Here is a 20,277-nt window from a genome sequence, read left to right as displayed (position 1 = left end):
ATGGAGGGAGGAATGTCTTTTCTGAATCTTCCTTTCCAGAGTGCCATATTCAATATGCTGTTTTGGGAACCCACTGAATTAGATTTAAGTTCTTCACCTGTTACCTTAAGTTCTTCAGCTATTAAGAGGACATAAAAATACTTTCTTTTCAGGATTCTTATGAGAATCAAATGAGATAGTGTATTAAAGCACTTAGCACAGTGTTTGGCTCATGGAGGGTATTCAAGAAATAACAGCTATTATTTATCTTAGTCTGTTAAATGGAGACAATGGTTACCTCACATGGTTATGAAGACCTGTGATTAGATCACTGTACGTGGAAGCATGAGGCTAGGCCTCCTCTGCGCAGTCCTGTTTCTAATATGAAGAGCCAGGCGCCTACTTTTTCCAGAGCCTATTCTAACGCTCCTTGCGAAAGCTGGGCCATTGCCTTCTTCATGATGCGTAAATAATGAACCTCGTGCATTCTTTTAAAAGCAATCTCTCTTTTCTCACGTTTCTAGGTTTATGGTTATCTTTCCATTTATTAATCTCTGTCCCCACACCAGGCAGGGAAGCCCTGAATAAGAAGGTACATCCATCACGCCCAGCCGGGTGTTGGCCCTGCCGCGGAGCCCGCCAGCAATCTGCCCGAAGAACCTGGGTCGCGGCGCGGCGGGACCGGCCAATCAGAAGAAGTTTGGCCCTCTGCAGTTTCCGTCCGCTCACTAGGAGGCGCTGCGGCCGCCGCGGCGGCTCCCGGGGCTGTAGCGGGCCGGGGCGGTTGGACTGGCTGCTGACGCTCGTGGTCATGGAGTGGGGTTCGGAGTCGGGAGCTGTGAGGCGGCACCGCATCGGAGGGGAGCGCCGGGACGGCCCGGCGGCCGCGCCGCAACTGGAGAGGGAGGCCCTGGCGCAGGAGCCCCTGGCGGACGCGTGTGGCGGCGGCGCGAGGACGCGGAAGCGGAGTGGGGAGGGGAGCGGCAGCGCGAGCCGGGGCGCGGGTACCGGACTGTCTGAGGCGCGCGCCTCGCTGGGGCTGGCGCTTTACCTCCTCGCGCTGCGGGCGCTCGTGCAGCTCTCGCTGCAGCAGCTCATGGTGCGTGGGACCGCTGTTGGCCACCGCGGAGAGTTCGACGCACGCCGAGCCAGGTACCGCCGCCTCCGCTGGGCCCGGGCGTCCCTTTTCGGTGCGGGACCCCGCACCTGTGTGCACCTGCCCCCGCGGGGCCTCCCGGGCTCGCCGCCCCCGCCCGGCTGCACGTGGGGTGGGGTGGCCTGGCGCGTTCCCCTTCTGGAGCCCCAACTTGCGGGACGCGGGGCTCGCGCGGCCCCCTTTTAAGCTCGTCGTACAGGTGCGGGTGGCCAGGGCGATTGCGCCGGCTTTTCCATCCCTTTTTTGCCTCACCTGCAGATGGTTTGGTTATTAGTAATCGCCCATCTTTCGGAGCAACTTACCCTTTTTACTAGCTCTCCTACTTTGCAAGTGAGATGAAAGGCTGTGAGGTTTGTGGACCCAGTTCGGTTTTCTGGGAAGGGTCCGAAGGGGCTAATGCAGTGGTCTAAATCTTTGAGGATCACAGGTCTCAAACCTGAGAGCTATGGAGGCTCTCCCTGGAAGATGGCACATTCAAAATTTTACTATTTCAGAACTTCTCAATTTCCTGGAGTTTGTCCTTGGGTCCTTGGTGTGTAAGGTTTGGCTTTTTTTTTTTTTTTTTTTTTTTAAAAAAAAAAAAACAAGAGACCTTTAAGTATACTAGGAAACGTGAATTAAGTCAAAGGTATTGTGACCTAAGTGTGTCAAAGCTCATAAAATCATAAGTTAGCAGACTTTTCAACAGCCATGGTGTTTTGGAAAACTTTTTAAGTACAAAATGCTGGAAGCTTATTTTCTTAAAGGCTTTCTGAAACACGGCTCCCCACCCCCTGTTTTCCTCACTTGGAATGCAATGAAAAGACAAAAAAATTTTTTGTTTGTTTTAGGGGTAGAGTTGGTTTTGGCCTGAATTGAAGTTACTTGGCCTTGTGTGCACAATGGGAGGGCTGAGTCCATTCTTCAAAAGTTTTTCTTTGCTTATTTAACCTCTTGACTTAATTGTCTTTGCTTTTGGTTTCTGCTACTTAGAATCAGTAACCCAGCCGTCAGTAACCCTCCAGAGTGTGACACAATGAAATTGTATTCTGTCCTGTCTAGCCATCAGCAGTGATACATTTTGAATAAAATCTCTTGGTTTTGTATTGATTCGATATGGGGGTTGGGAGAAGTTGGGAGTGGAGTGAGTGTAGAAAACTGAAGGGATGAACTCATGGAAGGCAAAATAAAATGATGGAACTTTGCAAGTGATTTTCACATGTTACCTGAAATACTAAAGGCAGCCTCTTTTATGTGAGAAGTCAGAGAACTTGTTCTTTGGCAAGGGGAAGTGTGGAGGAAAAGTTGCTCTGTGTTAAGTGTTAGTTTTAAGCCTAGGATGCCTTGTCATCGTGATTCTTCTGGTTGCTTCCAGGGATTATCTTGAACACATAACATCCATTGGCCCCAGGACTACAGGAAGTCCAGAAAATGAAATTCTGACAGTGCGTTACCTTTTGGAACAGATTAAACTGATTGAAGTTCAGAGCAACAACCTTCACAGGATTTCAGTAGATGTACAACGGCCCACAGGCTCCTTTAGCATTGACTTTTTGGGAGGGTTTACAAGCTACTATGACAACATCACCAACGTTGTGGTAAAGCTGGAACCCAGAGATGGAGCCCAGCATGCTCTCCTGGCCAACTGTCATTTTGACTCAGTGGCAAACTCACCAGGTTTGTGCCTGTTTTTTAGTCATTTTGAAATCCTCACAATAAGAAAGCTTGTTAACTCTAAGCTGCTTGAGCAATTGTGGGCACTATTTTCTTAGACAAATCTTTTCATTGCGATGGAAGATAGGATAATTAGAATAATTATCATTTAGTTTAAGGTCTACCTTTCAGTATTCTCTCAAGTGCTTTGTTTACTTAATTTTTAAACATTAGTGCCAGCAGCCCAGTGACAGGGCATCGAGTATTTCTGGCAGACTGAAATAGCCTTATCAGTGTTACCAGTGTGTGTTCTTCAGTCATGGAGTTAGGTCCTGCCACTTCAAGTGTTTACTCAGCTAGGTGTCGTGCTAGGCTTTGGGGTTATGGGATAAAGGAACAGTACTGGCCTTCAAGGGACACATGGTTTGGAGGCTCACTCTCCTAGCAGTTTCTGTCGACCTATAACGTGAGAATGTTGGTCCGTTGGGGATGTCATACTGGTAGAGTACCTCATTAATCCATTAATCTTGCCCTGAAAATACTTCAGCAGAATAGAGTACTTGATGTTTAGGACAGTGCCTGACCAGTAAATATTTGTTGAATTCAATATCTCCTAAATCGAACTTCAATTTTTTAGAGTAAGATTCCTCAGAAAAAGGTTTTCAGTGGCTAGAAATTGTAAATAGGGAAGAATAGAAAATAATAGCAATTGCAGTGAGATGGCATCTGGTTCAGTCCCCTCATTTGACACAGGAATACACTTAGCTGATCACCACTGATCTGAGACAGGCCCAGGACCTGGGTTTCCTGGCTAGTCAGTTCTTTTAGCTATATTTGAAAGGAAGGAGAGTATTAGGATGTAGTTAATGTTCTCTTTGGCAAACTACTTAACTTCTTTCCTCAGTTTCTAATCTGAAAAATGGCGATATAACAGTACTTTCCTAATGGCATTGCTTAGAGGATTAAATGCGGATTAAATACGAGTAAAATAGTAGAATAGCAACTGGCATGAAAAATCCTTTTTTTTGCAATTAGTAGTTATTTAATATTAAGTACTTCCGGATTGCTTAAACTTACATCATCCCCAATATGAACATCTAGAGTTATACAAACTATAAATTAAAATTTATGTGCTTGATAAAATTTTTCATACTAGGATATCTTTAATTAGGAATCTTGCCAATTGCATTTAGAATGTAACATGCTTTTTCAAAAATTAGTATGCACTCATCTGTTTTATAAGGTCAGAAATACCTTTGTGTGTGCTGGGGAAATTAGTGGTCTTGTATGTCCATTTCAAAGCGCTAATAAAATAAGCATCACCCTATGCCCACTATTTTGATGCTTAAAATCTAGGAAGGGACAAATTAACATCATGGTTATTTAAGAGCATTATATAAGAAAGACATGTATACAAGTATCAGAAACAAACAGTACCAAATGTTAGAAATCACATGTATGGAGTCCAGTAATGAAAGGATGGCATTTTTGTGGGTTACTGGAACCCATTTTTAACTAAAATTTTGTAAGGATACCTATGCCAACAATCTCAGGGAAATTTCTGTCATTAATAAATTGTTAAAAATAGTTTTAAAAACGTTCATAAAATAGACTGTCACCTAAATTTTTTTAGTGGATGAACAAATTGAAACATGGTTATTTTTTAAGGGTACTTCTCAGCAAGGTATCTGGAACTTAGGAACTGATACCAATTAGGAGTAATGTTACCCACAGAAAGGCCTTAAATATCTTCTTGGGTTTGCTGCATGGTTCCAGGTTGTTATTCTGGGGCTGGCTTCAGTTTCAGGGTTAATTCTAAATGGAAAGGGATGTTGGTTAAGCATCCAGCCCTTATAGATACTGTCCTCTGACTTTCCTTCACTTTCTTAAAGATACCTGACCCTTCTCTAGGTTTATTCTCAGACACCAGAGCCATTAAAATAAAGGAAGATAAAAGGACAGTTTAACTTTTAATCAACTCTTTAGAGGTATATATCTTTAAATTTCCATTTCTCTTCTTTTGAGTAAAGAAAAATTTTACTGCTTTTTATTTTAAAGTAAGTCACAGTCTCAAAGTTAAAAATCCTTTGTTTCCTTTGGTTTTTGAAAGGTGGCACTTTTTACTGATAGCTACATTATACTTCCTGCTTGATAGTACTTAGGTAATTATTACTTTGTTTCACTTCGATTAAAATACAATCCAGTAATCACTACTGAGACAAGTATAGCTAGTAAGTAGTTTCTTCTCAAGTAGGAATGGGGTCTGGAATTTAACAGCACCAAAACAAGCATTTTAGCTGGCTGCAGAGCCTTCCTTAAGTTTGCAAAGAGGAGAAGGAAAAGCTAACACTGAATGCCTACCACATGCTAGGCACTGTGCATTACCTTGCAATCCTCACAACACAACTGTGAAATATAGATGTCATTAATCTGCTCTCTAGACCAGGAAATAGTAAAGGGGCAGAGCTAGAATTTACATCCAAGTCTTTCTTATTCTAAAACCTACACTATTCTCCGTAGCACCCTGCCTCACACTGTGTAAACCCAGAAATGCTATGGCCTGGGTTGTTACTGTGCCTATTTACTTTGATTATTCTTTGAAATTTTATTATGGAAAATTTCAAATATATACAGAAAGAGAATTGTTTAGTGAACCTGAGTGTACCTGTCACCCAGCTTCAACAGTTCAATCTTGCTTCTCTACTGCCCTACCCCCCACCCCTGACCTTGACTATTTTAAAGCAGATCTCAGCTATATCAGTTCCTCTGTAAGTATTTTGGGCTGTATTGTTGAAAGATAAGGACTCTTTTTTTTTTTTTTTGACATGCTCATAACACCATGAATTACCTCACTGAAAAACTTAACAATAATTCCTTAATATCATCAAATATCCAGTCAGTTCCTTAATGACCTCTTATGGTACTTTTAAAAAAGTCTTGGCCCTAAAGTCATCTTTATAATCACCTTTAATTAATATATAACGTTTCTGAATTAAGAGGTTAAGTGATTTGATGAGGTTCTCTGCTTTATCAGTGCTGGGACCAAAGATTACTACTTAGGTCATTGGTTTCCTTTCCTGTATCTTACTAGATTGAGTGTCTTCTTTGTACTTTTTCATCACATGATCCCCTTGGAGAAACTTTAAAAAATGCTACACTATCCACACTGACCTCTCTTATGATTTTGGCAGGAAAACTAGCAGGAAGGGAGTGGGTGGCAGTTGGAGATGACATAGGAAACCGTGAACACCAGAAGTGAGGATACTACAGAGGACGTGGAATAAGGATAAAGAATTTTAAAAATTGCTTTGGGCGATGAGAATGCCAGTTTTCAATATTGCCTTAGGTCCCTTCTGGTTGATTATTCAACAGGTATTAATTGAGCAACTATTGCAGGGCCAGGCACAGTTCCAGATACTGAGAGTAAATCAGCAAGCAAACCAAAGATTCCCGTTCTCCTGGAGTTTACTGCTGGTGGGTGTAGTTATCACCAGATGATGACAGAGCTATGCTACTTGCAGCTATCGTGATGCTTCCTTGATGAGAAAACTCTGTTTCTTGCCATAATGGTTCATACTGTAAAGGTTTTAAAATCTGAGAAGCAAATCTGTTTTTCTGATTTAAAGGTGCCAGTGATGATGCAGTTAGCTGTTCAGTGATGCTGGAAGTCCTACGTGTCTTGTCAACATCTTCAGAAGCCTTACATCATGCTGTCATATTTCTCTTTAATGGTGCTGAGGAAAATGTCTTGCAAGTGAGATTTTACTGTTTTAAAGACTAGGCTTGAGTAATAATGGTAATGAGAATAATAATAATAACAATAGCTAACACTTATGCATTTTGATTATTCATTCGAGTAGTATCATAAAATGACATGCAAAAGAGATACTGTACTGGGCAGTACTTTAAAAAAATCTACAGCCACTTATGTATACATGTTTAATATTTGAAAACTCAACTTAGAACAGATCGTCTTATCAGTGTTTTATTCATAAAAGGGCTCTGTGATGGCATAATTATTTGCCTCAGGTTTTCTAGAGTTTCAGAGATGTTTTGAGGCAGGCACATGGCATGAATGCCCAACCACAGGGATAGCGCCTTCCCTTCTATTGTTTTGCACTTTCTTTTGCACAGGCTCACACTTACTAAAGATGTTGTTTGGCTCCACTCGTGGAAATCAGGCTGCCTTTTGTGAAGAGTGACTTTCTGCTGAGCAAACTGCACACGGCCATTAGGCAGAGAGAGACACACAGATGATGTCTTTAGATCCTGCCTTTGAAAAAAAAAGATTGGTTTTTTTTTTTTATTCTTCCCCTCATCAACATAGACGTTCCGTCCTTTAAAAAAGCAAAATAAAGACTTTAATAGTATAAAATTGTTTAACTGATATCTGTTTTCTTTCCTTCTCATTCAGGCCAGTCATGGTTTTATTACCCAGCACCCGTGGGCCAGCTTGATTCGTGCATTTATTAACCTGGAGGCCGCGGGTGTAGGAGGGAAAGAACTTGTATTCCAAACAGGTGTGTGAGGCTGTACGTTGTATATTTTAATGCTATTTTTGTTTTTATAAAAGTGGAAGTTTTTTGAATGTAAATAATCTAATGAAATGAACATTCTTTTAAAATCATGAGACAGTTTTAGCTTGTCTTTTTGAAGTTTTTAACAAAATCATATTAATTTTAATGTCATAAAAATCCAGTAATATGAATCAGAGTTCAAAGCTCAGATTTGTTTAGTTAGGGCATACTAAAATCTGATGTTGGTCGTTTCATGCCATTTTCCTGCTCTATTAGAAATTTGGGTAATGTATTTTAGCCAGAGATGTAGCATTTGCTAGAAGCTTAATAATGAGGAGTGTTTTGAGGTATGAGGTGGGCTAGGGGAAGTGAAGAAGGTGATATGGGAACTTGTTTTTTATTTTTTAGCACCCTTCACAGACATGATATTGTTTAAGTTATAGAGATATGTTAAGTGCTAAGTATGTCTTCACAACCTAAACAGTACCACATTTTAATATTCTCCATCCAACTTACTTTAGACTTTTACCACTCAAAATGAATGTATATTTTAACTTGAGCCAAACCTTTGAGCATCTCAAGGTTATGAGGTCAGAAGCAAGGTTCTCCCTTCTTTTCACCTCAAACCTTTCTGTTTACTCTTCATCTGAATAATGAGAAGAAGCTGGTACCTAATATCTATAGGGGTCAGTGGATGCAACGCTATTATCCATTTTCCTCTAATTCTTGGATGTCAGTCAGGATAAGAGGAACACTTGATATAACAACCACCAGATCAAAAAGCAGCAAGAGAACATTCTGTAAGCAAAGAGGACACTGTGTCTTTCTTTTCTCTGGTGAAAATACTAGGGCTGCACATGGGCAGGAGTGTGTCTTTGTATATTTTCCCTCCTGGAAGTGTACTATAATTTAAGTACCTTCACATCCATACTTTTTAATTTGTTATCACTGGACCCTGCCCCTGTACTTCTAGGACCCAGAGAAGAACCAGTCTTAAGGTTTAGTCTGTGCCTTTCCTGAATTTTTTCTGTGCGTATTTATTAATGCATACATATTCTGTGTGTATATATTAATATATCTTTCGTACATATAATCCAGAGAGGTTAAAACACATTTACCTAACTCCTGGGTATACATTCAAAAAAAAAAAAAAAACAGAGACATTAACTTGAATAGTTACATGCACTGCGATGTTCCTAGCAGCATTATTTACAATTGCCAAGATATGGAAGCAACCTAAGTGTCCATCAACAGGTGAATGGATAGTGTGTGTGTGTACACGATGGAATACTACTCAGCCATAAAAAAGAATGAAACTTTGCCATTTGCAGCAATGTGAATGGACTTGGAGGGCATTATGCTAAGTGAAATCAGTCAGAGAAAGACAAATACTGTATGATATCACTTATATGTGGAATCTAAAAAATACAACAGACTAGTAAATATAACAAAAAAGAGGCAGACTCACAGATATAGAGCACAAACTAGTGGTTACCAGGGAGGCAGGGAGGGGCACTATAGGGGTAGGGGAGTAGGAGGTGCACACTATTGGGTGTAAGACAGGCTCAAGGATGTGTTGTGCAACATGGGGAATATAGCCAATATTTTGTAATAACTTTAAATGGAAAGTAACCTTTAAAAATTGTGTTTCAAAAAAAAAAAAATACTTACCTAGGGTTAGCAAGGGCTAGACCCAAGTCATTTCATTTATTTATTTACATTTATTGAGTACTCATTTATGCTAGGTCTAATTTACAGTCCTGCTCTTTTTACTAAATGTGGACAGTTAGACATAAAAATTCTACAGTTTACATTTTAGATATAATTGCATTATTTGGAAGGATATAAACAAACTGTTAATAACAGTCACTACTGGATGGTGGGCATTGCTGTCAGAGCTGTGGTGGGTGTGACTAGAGTGGAGGATGGGGCAAAATGTGAAAAGCCAATTTGAACTCTCCACTGCTTCATAAACTTACAACCAGAATTGCCATTACAGCTTTACTGATACTCTTTTTTTTTTAAAGATTTATTTTTATTGATTGATTGCTATGTTGGGTCTTCGTTTCTGTGCTAGGGCTTTCTCTAGTCGCGGCAAGCAGGGGCCACTCTTCATCGCGGTGCGCGGGCCTCTCACCATTGTGGCCTCTCTTGTTGCGGAGCACAGGCTCCAGACGCGCAGTCTCAGCAGTTGTGGCTCACGGGTCTAGTTGCTCCGCGGCATGTGGGATCTTCCCGGACCAGGGCGCGAACCCGTGTCCCCTGCATTAGCAGGCGGACTCTCAACCACTGCACCACCAGGGAAGCCCTACTGATACTCTTTATAGTTTTCTGTATTGTTTACATTTTTTGCATTTCATATGATTACTTTAATAATAAAAACAGACTTGTTACTAGTTAGCAATATATATACAATTTAAATGTTTTACTCATTCTAAAGTAAAATCCTAGTATTTCAGAATTAAGTGTTTTCTAGAGGAGCATCCTACAAATATTTGTAAAGAATGTTCTCCCCCTTTCTTTGAGTCTTTGTATGCTGTTTTCCCTCTAGGTTTTGGTAGCTTATTCTTGTGGCTAAACTGTATACCTGAAAGCTTTCTGGGCACTTTCTGACAGTCTAATACCTTTCCCAGTATCTCTCTCACTTCCAGATGCCCTTCCTACAAAAGACTAGCTTTCTTGTGGGGATTGCTTTCAGAAAGCTAGTTAGTGTTGCTTCCATGTCTGAAGAGGGAGGATGAGGCCTCCTGGGTCTGGAGTCCTGGGGAGCTCTGCCAGACCACCCTGTCCTCAGCTTCTGCAACAGGCGCTTTTATCCTACACAGTAGCGCTTGTCCTGCCCTGGGAACGTTTCTGTTAAAACAGTTTGTCCTCTCTAGTGCTCTGTTGTCACTTCAGAGAGACATTCGTTTGGGGAGTTTTTAGTGACTAGAATAATCATTGCTACCTAATTTTTTAAAAAATTTATTTACTTTATTTATTTATTTTTGGCTGCATTGGGTCTTCGTTGCTGCGCACAGGCTTTCTCTAGTTGCCGCGACTGGGGGCTACTCTTCATTGTGGTGCACGGGCTTCTCATTGCGGTGGCTTCTCTTGTTGTGGAGCACGGGCTCTAGGCGCGCGGGCTTCAGTAGTTGTGGCTCGCGGGCTCAGTAGTTGTGGCTCGCAGGCTCAGTAACTGTGGCGCCTGGGCTTAGTTGCTCCGCGGCATGTGGGATCTTCCTGGACCTGGGCTCGAACCCGTGTCCCCTGCATTGTCAAGCGGATTCTCAACCACTGCGCCACTAGGGAAGCCCCTTAGAGTATTTTTTGAGGTTCATCCATGTTGTAGCGTGTATCAGTACTTCATTCTTTTTCTTATTCTTTTTTTTTTTTTTTTCCACCACATGGCTTGCGGGATCTTAGTTCCCCACCAGGAATTGAACCCGAGCCCTTCTGCAGTGGAAGCGCAGAGTCCTGATCACTGAACCGCCAGGGATTCCCAAGTACTTCATTCTTTTTTATGGCTAGATTATATTACATTGTATGGATATCCTGCATTTCATTGATCCATTCATCAGCTGATGGACATCTGGATTGTTTCCACTTTTAGGCTATTATGAATAATGCTGCTATGAGCATTTGTGTGTAAGTCTTTGTGTGGACATATAGTTTAATTTCTTTTGGGTGGATTCCTAAGAATGGAATTCCTGGGTCATATGGTAAATTTATGTTTTAACTTTTTAAGAAACTGCTAAACCAAATAAGTTTTATTTTAGAAGAAATGTAAATTCAAATAACAGTAAGAATTTTTTAATACTAGATTTGCAAAAAGTAAGTAGAATGATAATGCCCAGTTCTGATGAATACAGAGGAACAGGCATTTTCAAACACTATTGGTGGAAGTATAGATTGGTGCAGTTTTGGGGCAGTTTGGCCATATGTATCACTTTAAAAAATGTACAGACTCTTCTGTCCAGCAGGTCCACTTGCAGGAATTTATCCTGTAGAAATAGTTGCACATAGACGCATAGGTCTAAGTACTGCATAATCTTCTCAGCTTTTTTTCATAAGAATGAAAAACTGAAAACACCTTCCACGTCCATGCATAAGGGACTGGTTATATTAGCGTTGAGTTAAACATCTTACTTGGCTTCCATAATAATATTTGCTGCTCTCAGTCTCCTTTTTTACTTCCGCCTTTTTTTGTTTATTCTGGGCATTGATGCTACCAACTAAAGTTAGAAGAAAGCAGAGCAGAGGGAATGATCCTGTGTGTGAGTTGGTTCTGGACTTCCAGGGAACTTTGACTTTTCATTGTTGACATTGCGATCTGCCTCCCCTCAGTATCACACATGCTCATGCCTTTTGCTTTAAGAAAGATGGGATTCATTCTTTAAGAAGAAATGGATGCACAAGAAACTGGAAGCATCATGGGATTTAGATGATGGCAGGAGAAAGACTATAAGGTGAAAATATTTCTGTGTGTGCCTCCCACCTTCCTCTATGAGATAATTAAGATAAGAGCTTTCTGGGGGAGGCAGGATAGGTAGTGATGAAGAACACAGCCTCTGTATTCTGCTGACCCAAGTTCCAATCTCAGCCGTAGCATTGCAGCCTTGGAGCTCCATGCTTCAGCTCCTCATCAGTAAAACTGGGATAGTATAGGATTAATAACCAGTGAGTAAAATCCTCAAGTCTGTAATTTCTTGTTTAAGAGCTGCCTTTGCCCTGTTTATATCACAGGGAGTGTCTTACTCAGTAGTTCATCTGCCTTCCCCATCCCAGTCTCCCCAGTCTTCCCTTTTTCACCAACACTTGACCTGTCTGTGACCTGTAGGCCTCAGTGGACAATCAGTGAGAGGCTGGAGTGGGGCTGGAGCACTACTGTGCAGCAGTGTGATCTGAAAGGGGTCAAAGGCCAGGCAGTGGCTATTCAGAACCCTTTCCTGCTGATGGATCTTACGTTTTTCTCAAATATTTTTTATGGTACAATGCATAAAGTGAACTTAAACTTGATAATATCCTTAGGTGTCTTCATTTCATCTTTTATTATAAACTAAGAAAAGTACACAGCTCTGAGAGTGCTCAGCTTAATGAATTTTTACAGACTGAATAAGTCATGTAACTAGAACCCAGCTCAAGATTGAGAGTATTGTGGGTACTCCAGAAGCTTGAAGCCTCCTCTGTGTCCCTTCTCAGTCTTCCTTCCCCAGGAGTACCCCATTCTAACTTATGCCTTGATAGATTTAATCTTGCTTGTGTTTGAACGTTCTGTAAATTGACTCATACGCTGTTTTCTTTTGTGTATGGCTTTTTTTCACTCAGTATTATGTCTGTAAGATTCCTCTATGTTGTGTTTAGTTCATTCTTTTTCATTGCTGAATAATATTCCATTGATAAGGATATCCATTCTACTAGTGATGTTAGGTTGTTTCTAGGCTTTGGCTCTTATGAGTGGTTTTAGGAACATTCTTATGAGTGTCTTTACACACATTTGTGTATGCACGTTTCTGAGTAGAACTACTGAGTCATAAGGTGTGTGTAATTTCAGCTTTGGTAGATACTTTTGGTAGATATATGCCATACTTGGATGCAAAAATCCTAAATAAAATATTAGCAAACTGAATCCAGCAATATATGTGTATTTATGTGTATGTGTATATGTGTACATATATGTATATATACATACTAAAAAGATAATGCTTTCCAACCAAGTTGAGCTTATTTCAGGAATACAAGATTTTTTAAGTTTCAGGTGTACAACATAGTGACTCAATATTTGTATATATTGCAAAATGATCATCAGTAAGTCTAGTTAACACTCATCACCATAAAGTTGCAAATTTTTTTCTTGTGCTGAGAACTTTTAAGACCTGTTCTCTTAGCAACCTTCAAGTATACAAGACAGTATTATTAACTTAATCACCATGCTGTACATACACTACATCCCCATGACTTATTTATTTTATAATTGGAAGTTTGTACCTTCTGACCACCTTCACCCATTTCACCCATCTCCCAACCCCCCCATCTCTGGCAACCACCAATCTGTTCTCTGTATCTATGAAGTCCTCTTTTTTTTTTTTTGGTCAAGATTCCACATATAAGTGAGATTGTATGGTATTTTTCTTTCTCTGTCTGGCTTATTTCACTTAGGATAGACTGAATAATATTCCATTTTGTGTGTGTGTGTGTGTATACACACACACACACACATTTTCTTTATCCATTCATCCATTGATGACACTTAGGTTGCTTCCATGTGTTGGGTATTGTAAATAATGCTGCAGTGAACATGGGGGTGCAGATATCTTTCTGAGTTAGATTTTGTTTTTTTGGATAAATACCCACATTCCTACTGTATGGAATCATACAGTAGGTCTATTTTTAAATTTTTTGAGGAACATCCATACTGTTTTTTTATAGTGGCTGCACCAATTTACTTTCCCACCAAATTCACAAGGGTTTCCTTTTTTCCACGCCCTCACCAACACTTACTTCTTGTCTTTTTGGTAATAGCCATTCTGACAGGTATGAGATGATATCTCACTGTGGTTTTGATTTGCATATCCCTGATGATTAGTGATGTTGAGCACCTTTCAGGGACCTCTTGGCCATCTGTTTGTCGTCTTTGGAAAAAAATGTCTATTCAGGTCGTCTGTCCATTTTTCAATCAGATTGTTTGGGGGGTTTTTTGCTCTTGATTTGTATGAATTCTTTATATTTTAGATATTAACCCCTTATCAGAATTGTGATTTGAAAATATTTTCTCTCATTCAGTGCACTGCCTTTTTTATTTTGTTGATGGTTTCCTTTGCTGCGCAGAGGCTTTTTAGTTTGAAGTAGTCCCACTTGTTTGTTTTTTGCTTTTGTTGCCTTACCCAAAAAATCATCATCAGGACCAGTGTCAAGGAGCTTACTGCCTATGGTTTCTCCTTGGAATTATATGATTTCAGTCTTTTAAAGTTTGTTTATTTATTTATTTATTTATTTATTTTGGCCACACGGCTTGCGGGATCTTAGTTCTCCAACCAGGGATCGAACCCGCTACCCCTGCATTGGAAGCTCGGAGTCTTAACTATTGGACCGCCAGGGAAGTCCCTGCTTTCAGTCTTATATGTTCAAATCTTCAATCCATTTTGAGTTAATTTTTGTGTATGGTGTAAGATAGTGGTCCCTTTCCATTATTTTGCTTGTGGCGGTTCAGTTTTCCCAATATCATTTATTTGAAAAGACTGTCCCTTACCAATTGTATATTCTTGGCTCTTTTGTTGTAAATTAATTGACCATATATATGTGAGTTTACTTCTGAACTTTATTCTGTTCCATTGATCTATGTTTCTGTTTTTATGCCAGTATTATACTGTTTTCATTACTAGTGCTTTGTAATATAGTTTCCAATCAGGAAGTGTGATGTCTCTAGCTTTGTTCTTCTTGCTTAAAGTCGCTTTGGCTGTTTGGGGTCTTTTGTGGTTTCATACAAATTTTAGGATTGTTTGTTTTATTTCTGTGAAAAATGCCATTGGAATTTTGGTAGGGATTGCATTGAATCTGTAGATGCTTTGTGTGGCACAGACATTTTAACAATATTAATTTTTCCAGTCTATGAGCACACAGTTTCTTCCATTTATTTGTGTTATCTTCAATTTCTTTCATCAGTGTCTTAAAGTTTTCAGTGTACATTTCTTTCACCTCCTTGGTTAAATTTATTCCTTGGTATTTTATGCTTTTTGATGCAATTGGAAATGGGATTATTTTCTTAATTTCTCTCTCTGATAGTTCATTATTAGTGTATAGAAATGCAAATGATTTTGTGGAATGATTTTACATCCTGCAGTTTTACTAATGGTAAATGAAGATGGCTTAATATTTGAGTCACTCTATGTAGTTCACCACATTATCAGAGTAAGGGAGATAAAGAGCAAGGATATGTTCCTTCAATAACAGTACATTTATCACACTCAAAAAGTGTGACATTAATATAAAACTGTTAGTGAATAAGCAGTACATATTCAGATTTCTATTGTTCCGATAACATCCTTTGTTTTGTTTTTTAGTCTGAGTTCCAATCCAGGATCAAATGTCAGATGTATTTTGATACATCACAGTCATTATATAACATGCACATAAAAAATATCAGTGTGAACTTAATTATTATAAAGTGAATACCCTTCTAACCCCCACGTGTGAAAGAGGATAGACTCTTGCTACACCCTCCCAGAAGTTTTCCACCCGCCCCTTCTCAAATACAACTCCCTCCCTCTCATCTAAGGTTAGCCATTATCCTAATTTTTATGATCATTACTTTCTTTCCTTTGTAGTTTAGCTTTATCTGTTTTTCAATGTGGTTTTAATATTTTAATCGTATAACTTTATTAATATCTAATTGTAATAGTAACAATATTTTAACATGATATGGTTTGATAATCTGTTTCCCCACCATCATTTTTCTTTTTCCTTTTACATTTGTGTTCTTCTCAGTGCATCACATCAGGAGCATGTAATGTCTGTCTGATTACTGACGGTGTTAACCTTCTATCACTTGATTATATTTGCCAGGTTTTTGTACTTTGTAAAGTTACACCTTTGTAATAAATATTTTGAGGCTGTGTAAATATCCTGTTTCTTACGAAACTTTGATCCTAGTTTTAGCAATCATTGATGATTCTTGCCACAAAGCATTTTTACTATAATGTTAGCCAGATGCTGTTTTCTGGGTCCGTCATTCCCTCTATAGTTAATAGTTGGAGCTCGCTAGAAGGAAGGCTTTCTCTTCTCCCTTGTATTTATTTCAATGTTTCATGTATGTTTTATTTTATGGATTTTATATTCTGTTATAATCATTTTGATGCATGAATTGTTCCAGTTTAGGCCAGTGGCAGCCCCTTCAGCTGGTGCCTGTCCCTTTGACATGTCTCTGACATGTTTGTCTGAGCACTTTCTTACTTTCTGGCACAAGATGATCCCACTTACCAGTATTTTCCTAGGCTCAGATCTGGAATTGGGCATATCTTTAGGGAGAACTGGTTCTTTTAGTGGATAATGGTATTCAGAAGCAAAGATCTTGGTGCTGAGTATGTTTTTTTTATATTTATCCTATTTGGGGTTTGTAGGGCTTTTTGAATTCATAGCTTGGTATTTTCTGTAAGTTTTGGGAAATTATTGGCCTTTACCTCTTTAAACATTGCTTCTACTCCATTCTTTCTCCTCTTCCTCTGAGATTCCAGTTACTCACGTTAGACTTTTTCACTGTATCCCATATGTATTATAAGCATTTCTATGTTTTCCATCCCTATTTCCTTTTGTGCTTTAATTCTCTGGATCTATAATTTTTTCTCCTGTTGTGTTTAATTTTGTATTAAACTATATATGTATTAAAATTCTTAACATCAATTATTATGCTTTTTGGTTCTAGGCTTTCCATTTGACTATGTCTCTCACTCTTTGTTAATAGGCTGTACTTGTCTAGTGAAATTCTTGCTATCATCTGTGTTTTTGAATAATTAATAATATTTATTTTAAAATCCATGCCTGGTAACTCCAGTCTCTGGGTCACTTGGGTGTCTGGTTCTGTAGTGTTTCTCCACCCATTCCCTCCCCCACCATTTATGGTTATTTTTTTCTGTAGGAAAGCAAATTGATTATCTGTTTATAAAGTTGTAAAAATGTTAATATTCTTAGATTTCCTGAAATACAGTTACTTGATCTGTCTACAGCAGACAACTTTTTGGTAAATTTAGTTGTAACATACAACCCTTGAATCTCAGTGGATTACAATAGCAAAGGCTTATTTGTTGCTTGCATTACATTCTGGTTCCTGAGTAACTGCAGCTACATCCCATGGTTATTATGTTCCATGTGTCTTATTCATTCTGAGACCTAGGCTGAAGGAGAAGCCCTCATCAGGGATGTTTTAATCTCAGGGCCAAAGTTAATGGGAGAGATGGACCATGTGATGGCTCTTCAGAGTCTTCTCAGTTGAAGTTCATTTCTCTCCCATTCACAATCAATTGACCGAAGCAATTTATGTATGTGCTCCTTCCCCAGGGAGGCATTATAAGTTATATGGGAGGGAGGAGTGAATAATTGGGAACAGTAATACAATTTATCTTGCTATCCTAAAGAAAAAACTCCCACATTTGAAAAAAGCTGTATGTACATGAAGATGTTAATGCAGAATTATTAATAATGATAAAAATTATAAGTATAGTAGTAAGGAAATTTATGATATATTCAGTGATTATGCAGTTCTTAAAATGATCATTGTAATATCTAGCAACATAGGAAAATGCATTTAGTACACTGTTAAGTGAAAGAGCAATGTAGAGAGTATATATACCGTATCAGTACAGCTATGTACACACAGTCATACATTTGTAAGAAAATTGAAGATATAAAAATGATGATAGTTATCTTAGTGGTTTTTCATTTTTAAACTTAAAGTTTTTATAGTGCTGTTATTTTATAATTAAAAGCAATTTTGTTTTCTTAAAGGTCATTTTTCATTCTAAAAAGTCATACACATTTATCAAAGAAATGTTGGAAAATACAGAAAATAGGATTCAAAAAAACAAACTCTTGACCTATCTCCCCAAATCACCACAGTAACTATTTTAGGTGTGTTTAAAAAATTACTGTATTAAAAATATTTACCAGATTAACCTTGTATTGTGTTGTCATGTTTCATTTCAGGTCCTGAAAATCCTTGGTTGGTCCAAGCTTATGTTTCAGCAGCTAAACACCCTTTTGCTTCCGTGGTGGCTCAGGAGGTTTTCCAGAGTGGAATCATTCCTTCAGATACTGACTTTCGTATCTACAGGGATTTTGGGAACATTCCAGGTATTCTGTCAGTCGTTACGGGCTTTTTTGTGACAATGATTAATCAAAAACAAGTTTTACTTTTTGGAAGTTTGTGAGTGAGCAGCATTTTCTGAGAGCAAATTCTCTATGTGAAAACTGCATATTTTGACTTACTGAAAGAGAGATCCTGATAGTTTCTTTTTCTTTTAAACTCCAGTCTAATTTAAATGCTTCCCTTTTCTAGAACATGTCATCTTGGCCCACAGTGTGACAGAACAGGGGAGGACTGGTTAGCACTTCATTCCCAAAAGATGGTAATAGATCCTTCAGGGGTCTTTTTCATTGTTATCTTGCTTTGCCAACTGCCCTGGGGACTTGTACAGCTTATTTGAAGTTAAAATTTGGCTCTGGCCTGGCAAGGATGTAGATGGCAAAGTTTTGATGACCTCCCGTGCTCAATATTCCTACCCCTTGCTGTGTGAATTGTAATGCCCCAGTCATTGTGCATTGAATTATGTACCATAACTATTGGTTCTGTGAGAATTTGGAAGAGAATTTACATCATGCATTCATGAATGTGACAAACAATCATGCCACTGCTTTGATGTTTTGTCTTTCAGGAATTTAATACATTAAACAAGTAGGCCTAAAGTAAGGTTGATCTTTAAAATGACTTTTTTTTTTTTCTGTATGTCTTAGGAATAGACTTAGCTTTTATTGAGAATGGATACATTTATCACACCAAGTATGACACAGCGGACAGAATTCTAACAGATTCCATTCAGCGAGCAGGTTGGTATTCTAATTTAGACTTTTGATATTAAGATGGAATACTGTGGATGACCGGTAAACCTATAAATATTCTGTGTCCTGTGCATTAGGGAGGCAGTGTATGGTGTAAATGAGGTGGGGCTTTGGAGTTAGATGAGGCTTTGAATTTTAGCCTTGAAGTCTAGTTTAGCAGTTAAGAACATAAGACTATTCATTATGAGGAATTTGAAAGGGTGTTGACCCAGGGTTATGGTCGGATTGCTGAGTGATGCGAGTGTAGCCAAAATGGAAGCTATACATTGGAGGTGGTGCAAGCACATGTTTGGGCAACTTGCCCAGGTCTGGAAAAGTTACATCGATCCGAGGTTGGGTGGTGAGGGCCAGTGAGTGGGTTATAGGACAGGTGTCAGGACAAGGGGCAAGGGAGTTAAAGTGTTTTCCAGAGAGATCTATAGTAGTCAGGGGAGGTGAGTCTGTTTCTGAGCCTTAATAAGAGTTGGTGGGATTTGGCACAATGGAGAAGAGAGGGTGTGTCCCAAGGAAGAGCAGAGCGCGAGTAGGTTGTGTTTGTGTATGAGGGGCTGTTGGTGAGTAGCTTGTCAGAATGGAGGTTGCATTTTCAGAAATAGAGAGAAATGAGGTGTAAGTGTATAGGGTAGAGAAAATTGTAGAAAGCTTTAAAAATCAGCAAGAAGATGCTGCAGGAATAAGGAATCATCAAAGGCCTGAGTACATGAATGAATGATGGTTTAAAATGCTGTTAGTCTGGTGATGCAGTGTGGAGTGGATGGTGGAGACAGGGAGAGAGCCAGGAGTCAGGGCTGTTCCAACAGTAATTTTCGTATGGAATAGTAAAGGACCTAGACTGGGGTGTTGAGCAAAGATAGAAATGAAAGCAAGGAGATAGAAAATTAGGTATATTTGGAATGTAAATTCAACAAAACTTGACAGATTAGATAGAAGGGGCAGCATCAGGCCTAGCTGGCCAGGGGAGAGATGATGCCATTGACCATGATGGGAACACGGGAAGGAGGCCCCCATCCAGAGCAGTCATGAAGAGGGGGAGGAGACTGAAGTCTGTCAGATGTAAGACGGAGGGTGTCTGTGAACTGACAAGATGAAAGTATAGATACACTGTTAGAGCTCATGACAGAACTGGGTTTCTGGGTTTGGAAATTAAAGGCATAGAGAAAACCACAGACGTATGGAGAATGGAAATGGTTTTTGGAAGAGGGAAGCAAAGGTAGAGGACTAAACTTGAGCTTTGAGGAAGACACATTCTAAGGTGTGACAGAAGAGCCAATGAAAGAAATCCCGCAGTAAGACAGAGGTGGTGTCTTCAGTGGAAAGAGAAAGTCAGTGGGATGAGCAGCAGGAAGAAATGCCAGTCATTCATGTCTTCTGATAATTCTTCATTATTAAGTTCAAACTCATTTAGTC

General features: G+C 39.3%; 1 protein-coding gene across 3 annotated transcripts in view; it reads left to right on the top strand.

The window, feature by feature from the left end:
- Nucleotides 1–719: 719 nt before the first annotated feature.
- The window catches only part of ERMP1 (endoplasmic reticulum metallopeptidase 1), a 50,230-nt gene continuing 30,672 nt past the window's right edge, over nt 720–20,277 (top strand). For 2 of the 3 annotated variants that reach the window (XM_068552003.1, XM_068552002.1), the window contains exons 1-6: nt 720–1,131; nt 2,490–2,791; nt 6,394–6,521; nt 7,182–7,287; nt 17,959–18,105; nt 18,766–18,858. In XM_068552003.1, the coding sequence (XP_068408104.1) occupies nt 791–1,131; nt 2,490–2,791; nt 6,394–6,521; nt 7,182–7,287; nt 17,959–18,105; nt 18,766–18,858 (1,117 nt within the window). In that variant the 5' untranslated portion in view covers nt 720–790. The remainder of the gene's footprint in view (nt 1,132–2,489; nt 2,792–6,393; nt 6,522–7,181; nt 7,288–17,958; nt 18,106–18,765; nt 18,859–20,277) is intronic. The other variant, XM_068552004.1, reaches the window with a different exon arrangement.

Source organism: Eschrichtius robustus, chromosome 10, assembly GCF_028021215.1.
Source record: "Eschrichtius robustus isolate mEscRob2 chromosome 10, mEscRob2.pri, whole genome shotgun sequence".
Taxonomy (NCBI): Eukaryota; Metazoa; Chordata; class Mammalia; order Artiodactyla; family Eschrichtiidae; genus Eschrichtius; species Eschrichtius robustus.
The sequence above is the reverse complement of the archived record's forward strand: the minus strand, read 5'-3'. Positions and strand labels throughout refer to the sequence as shown.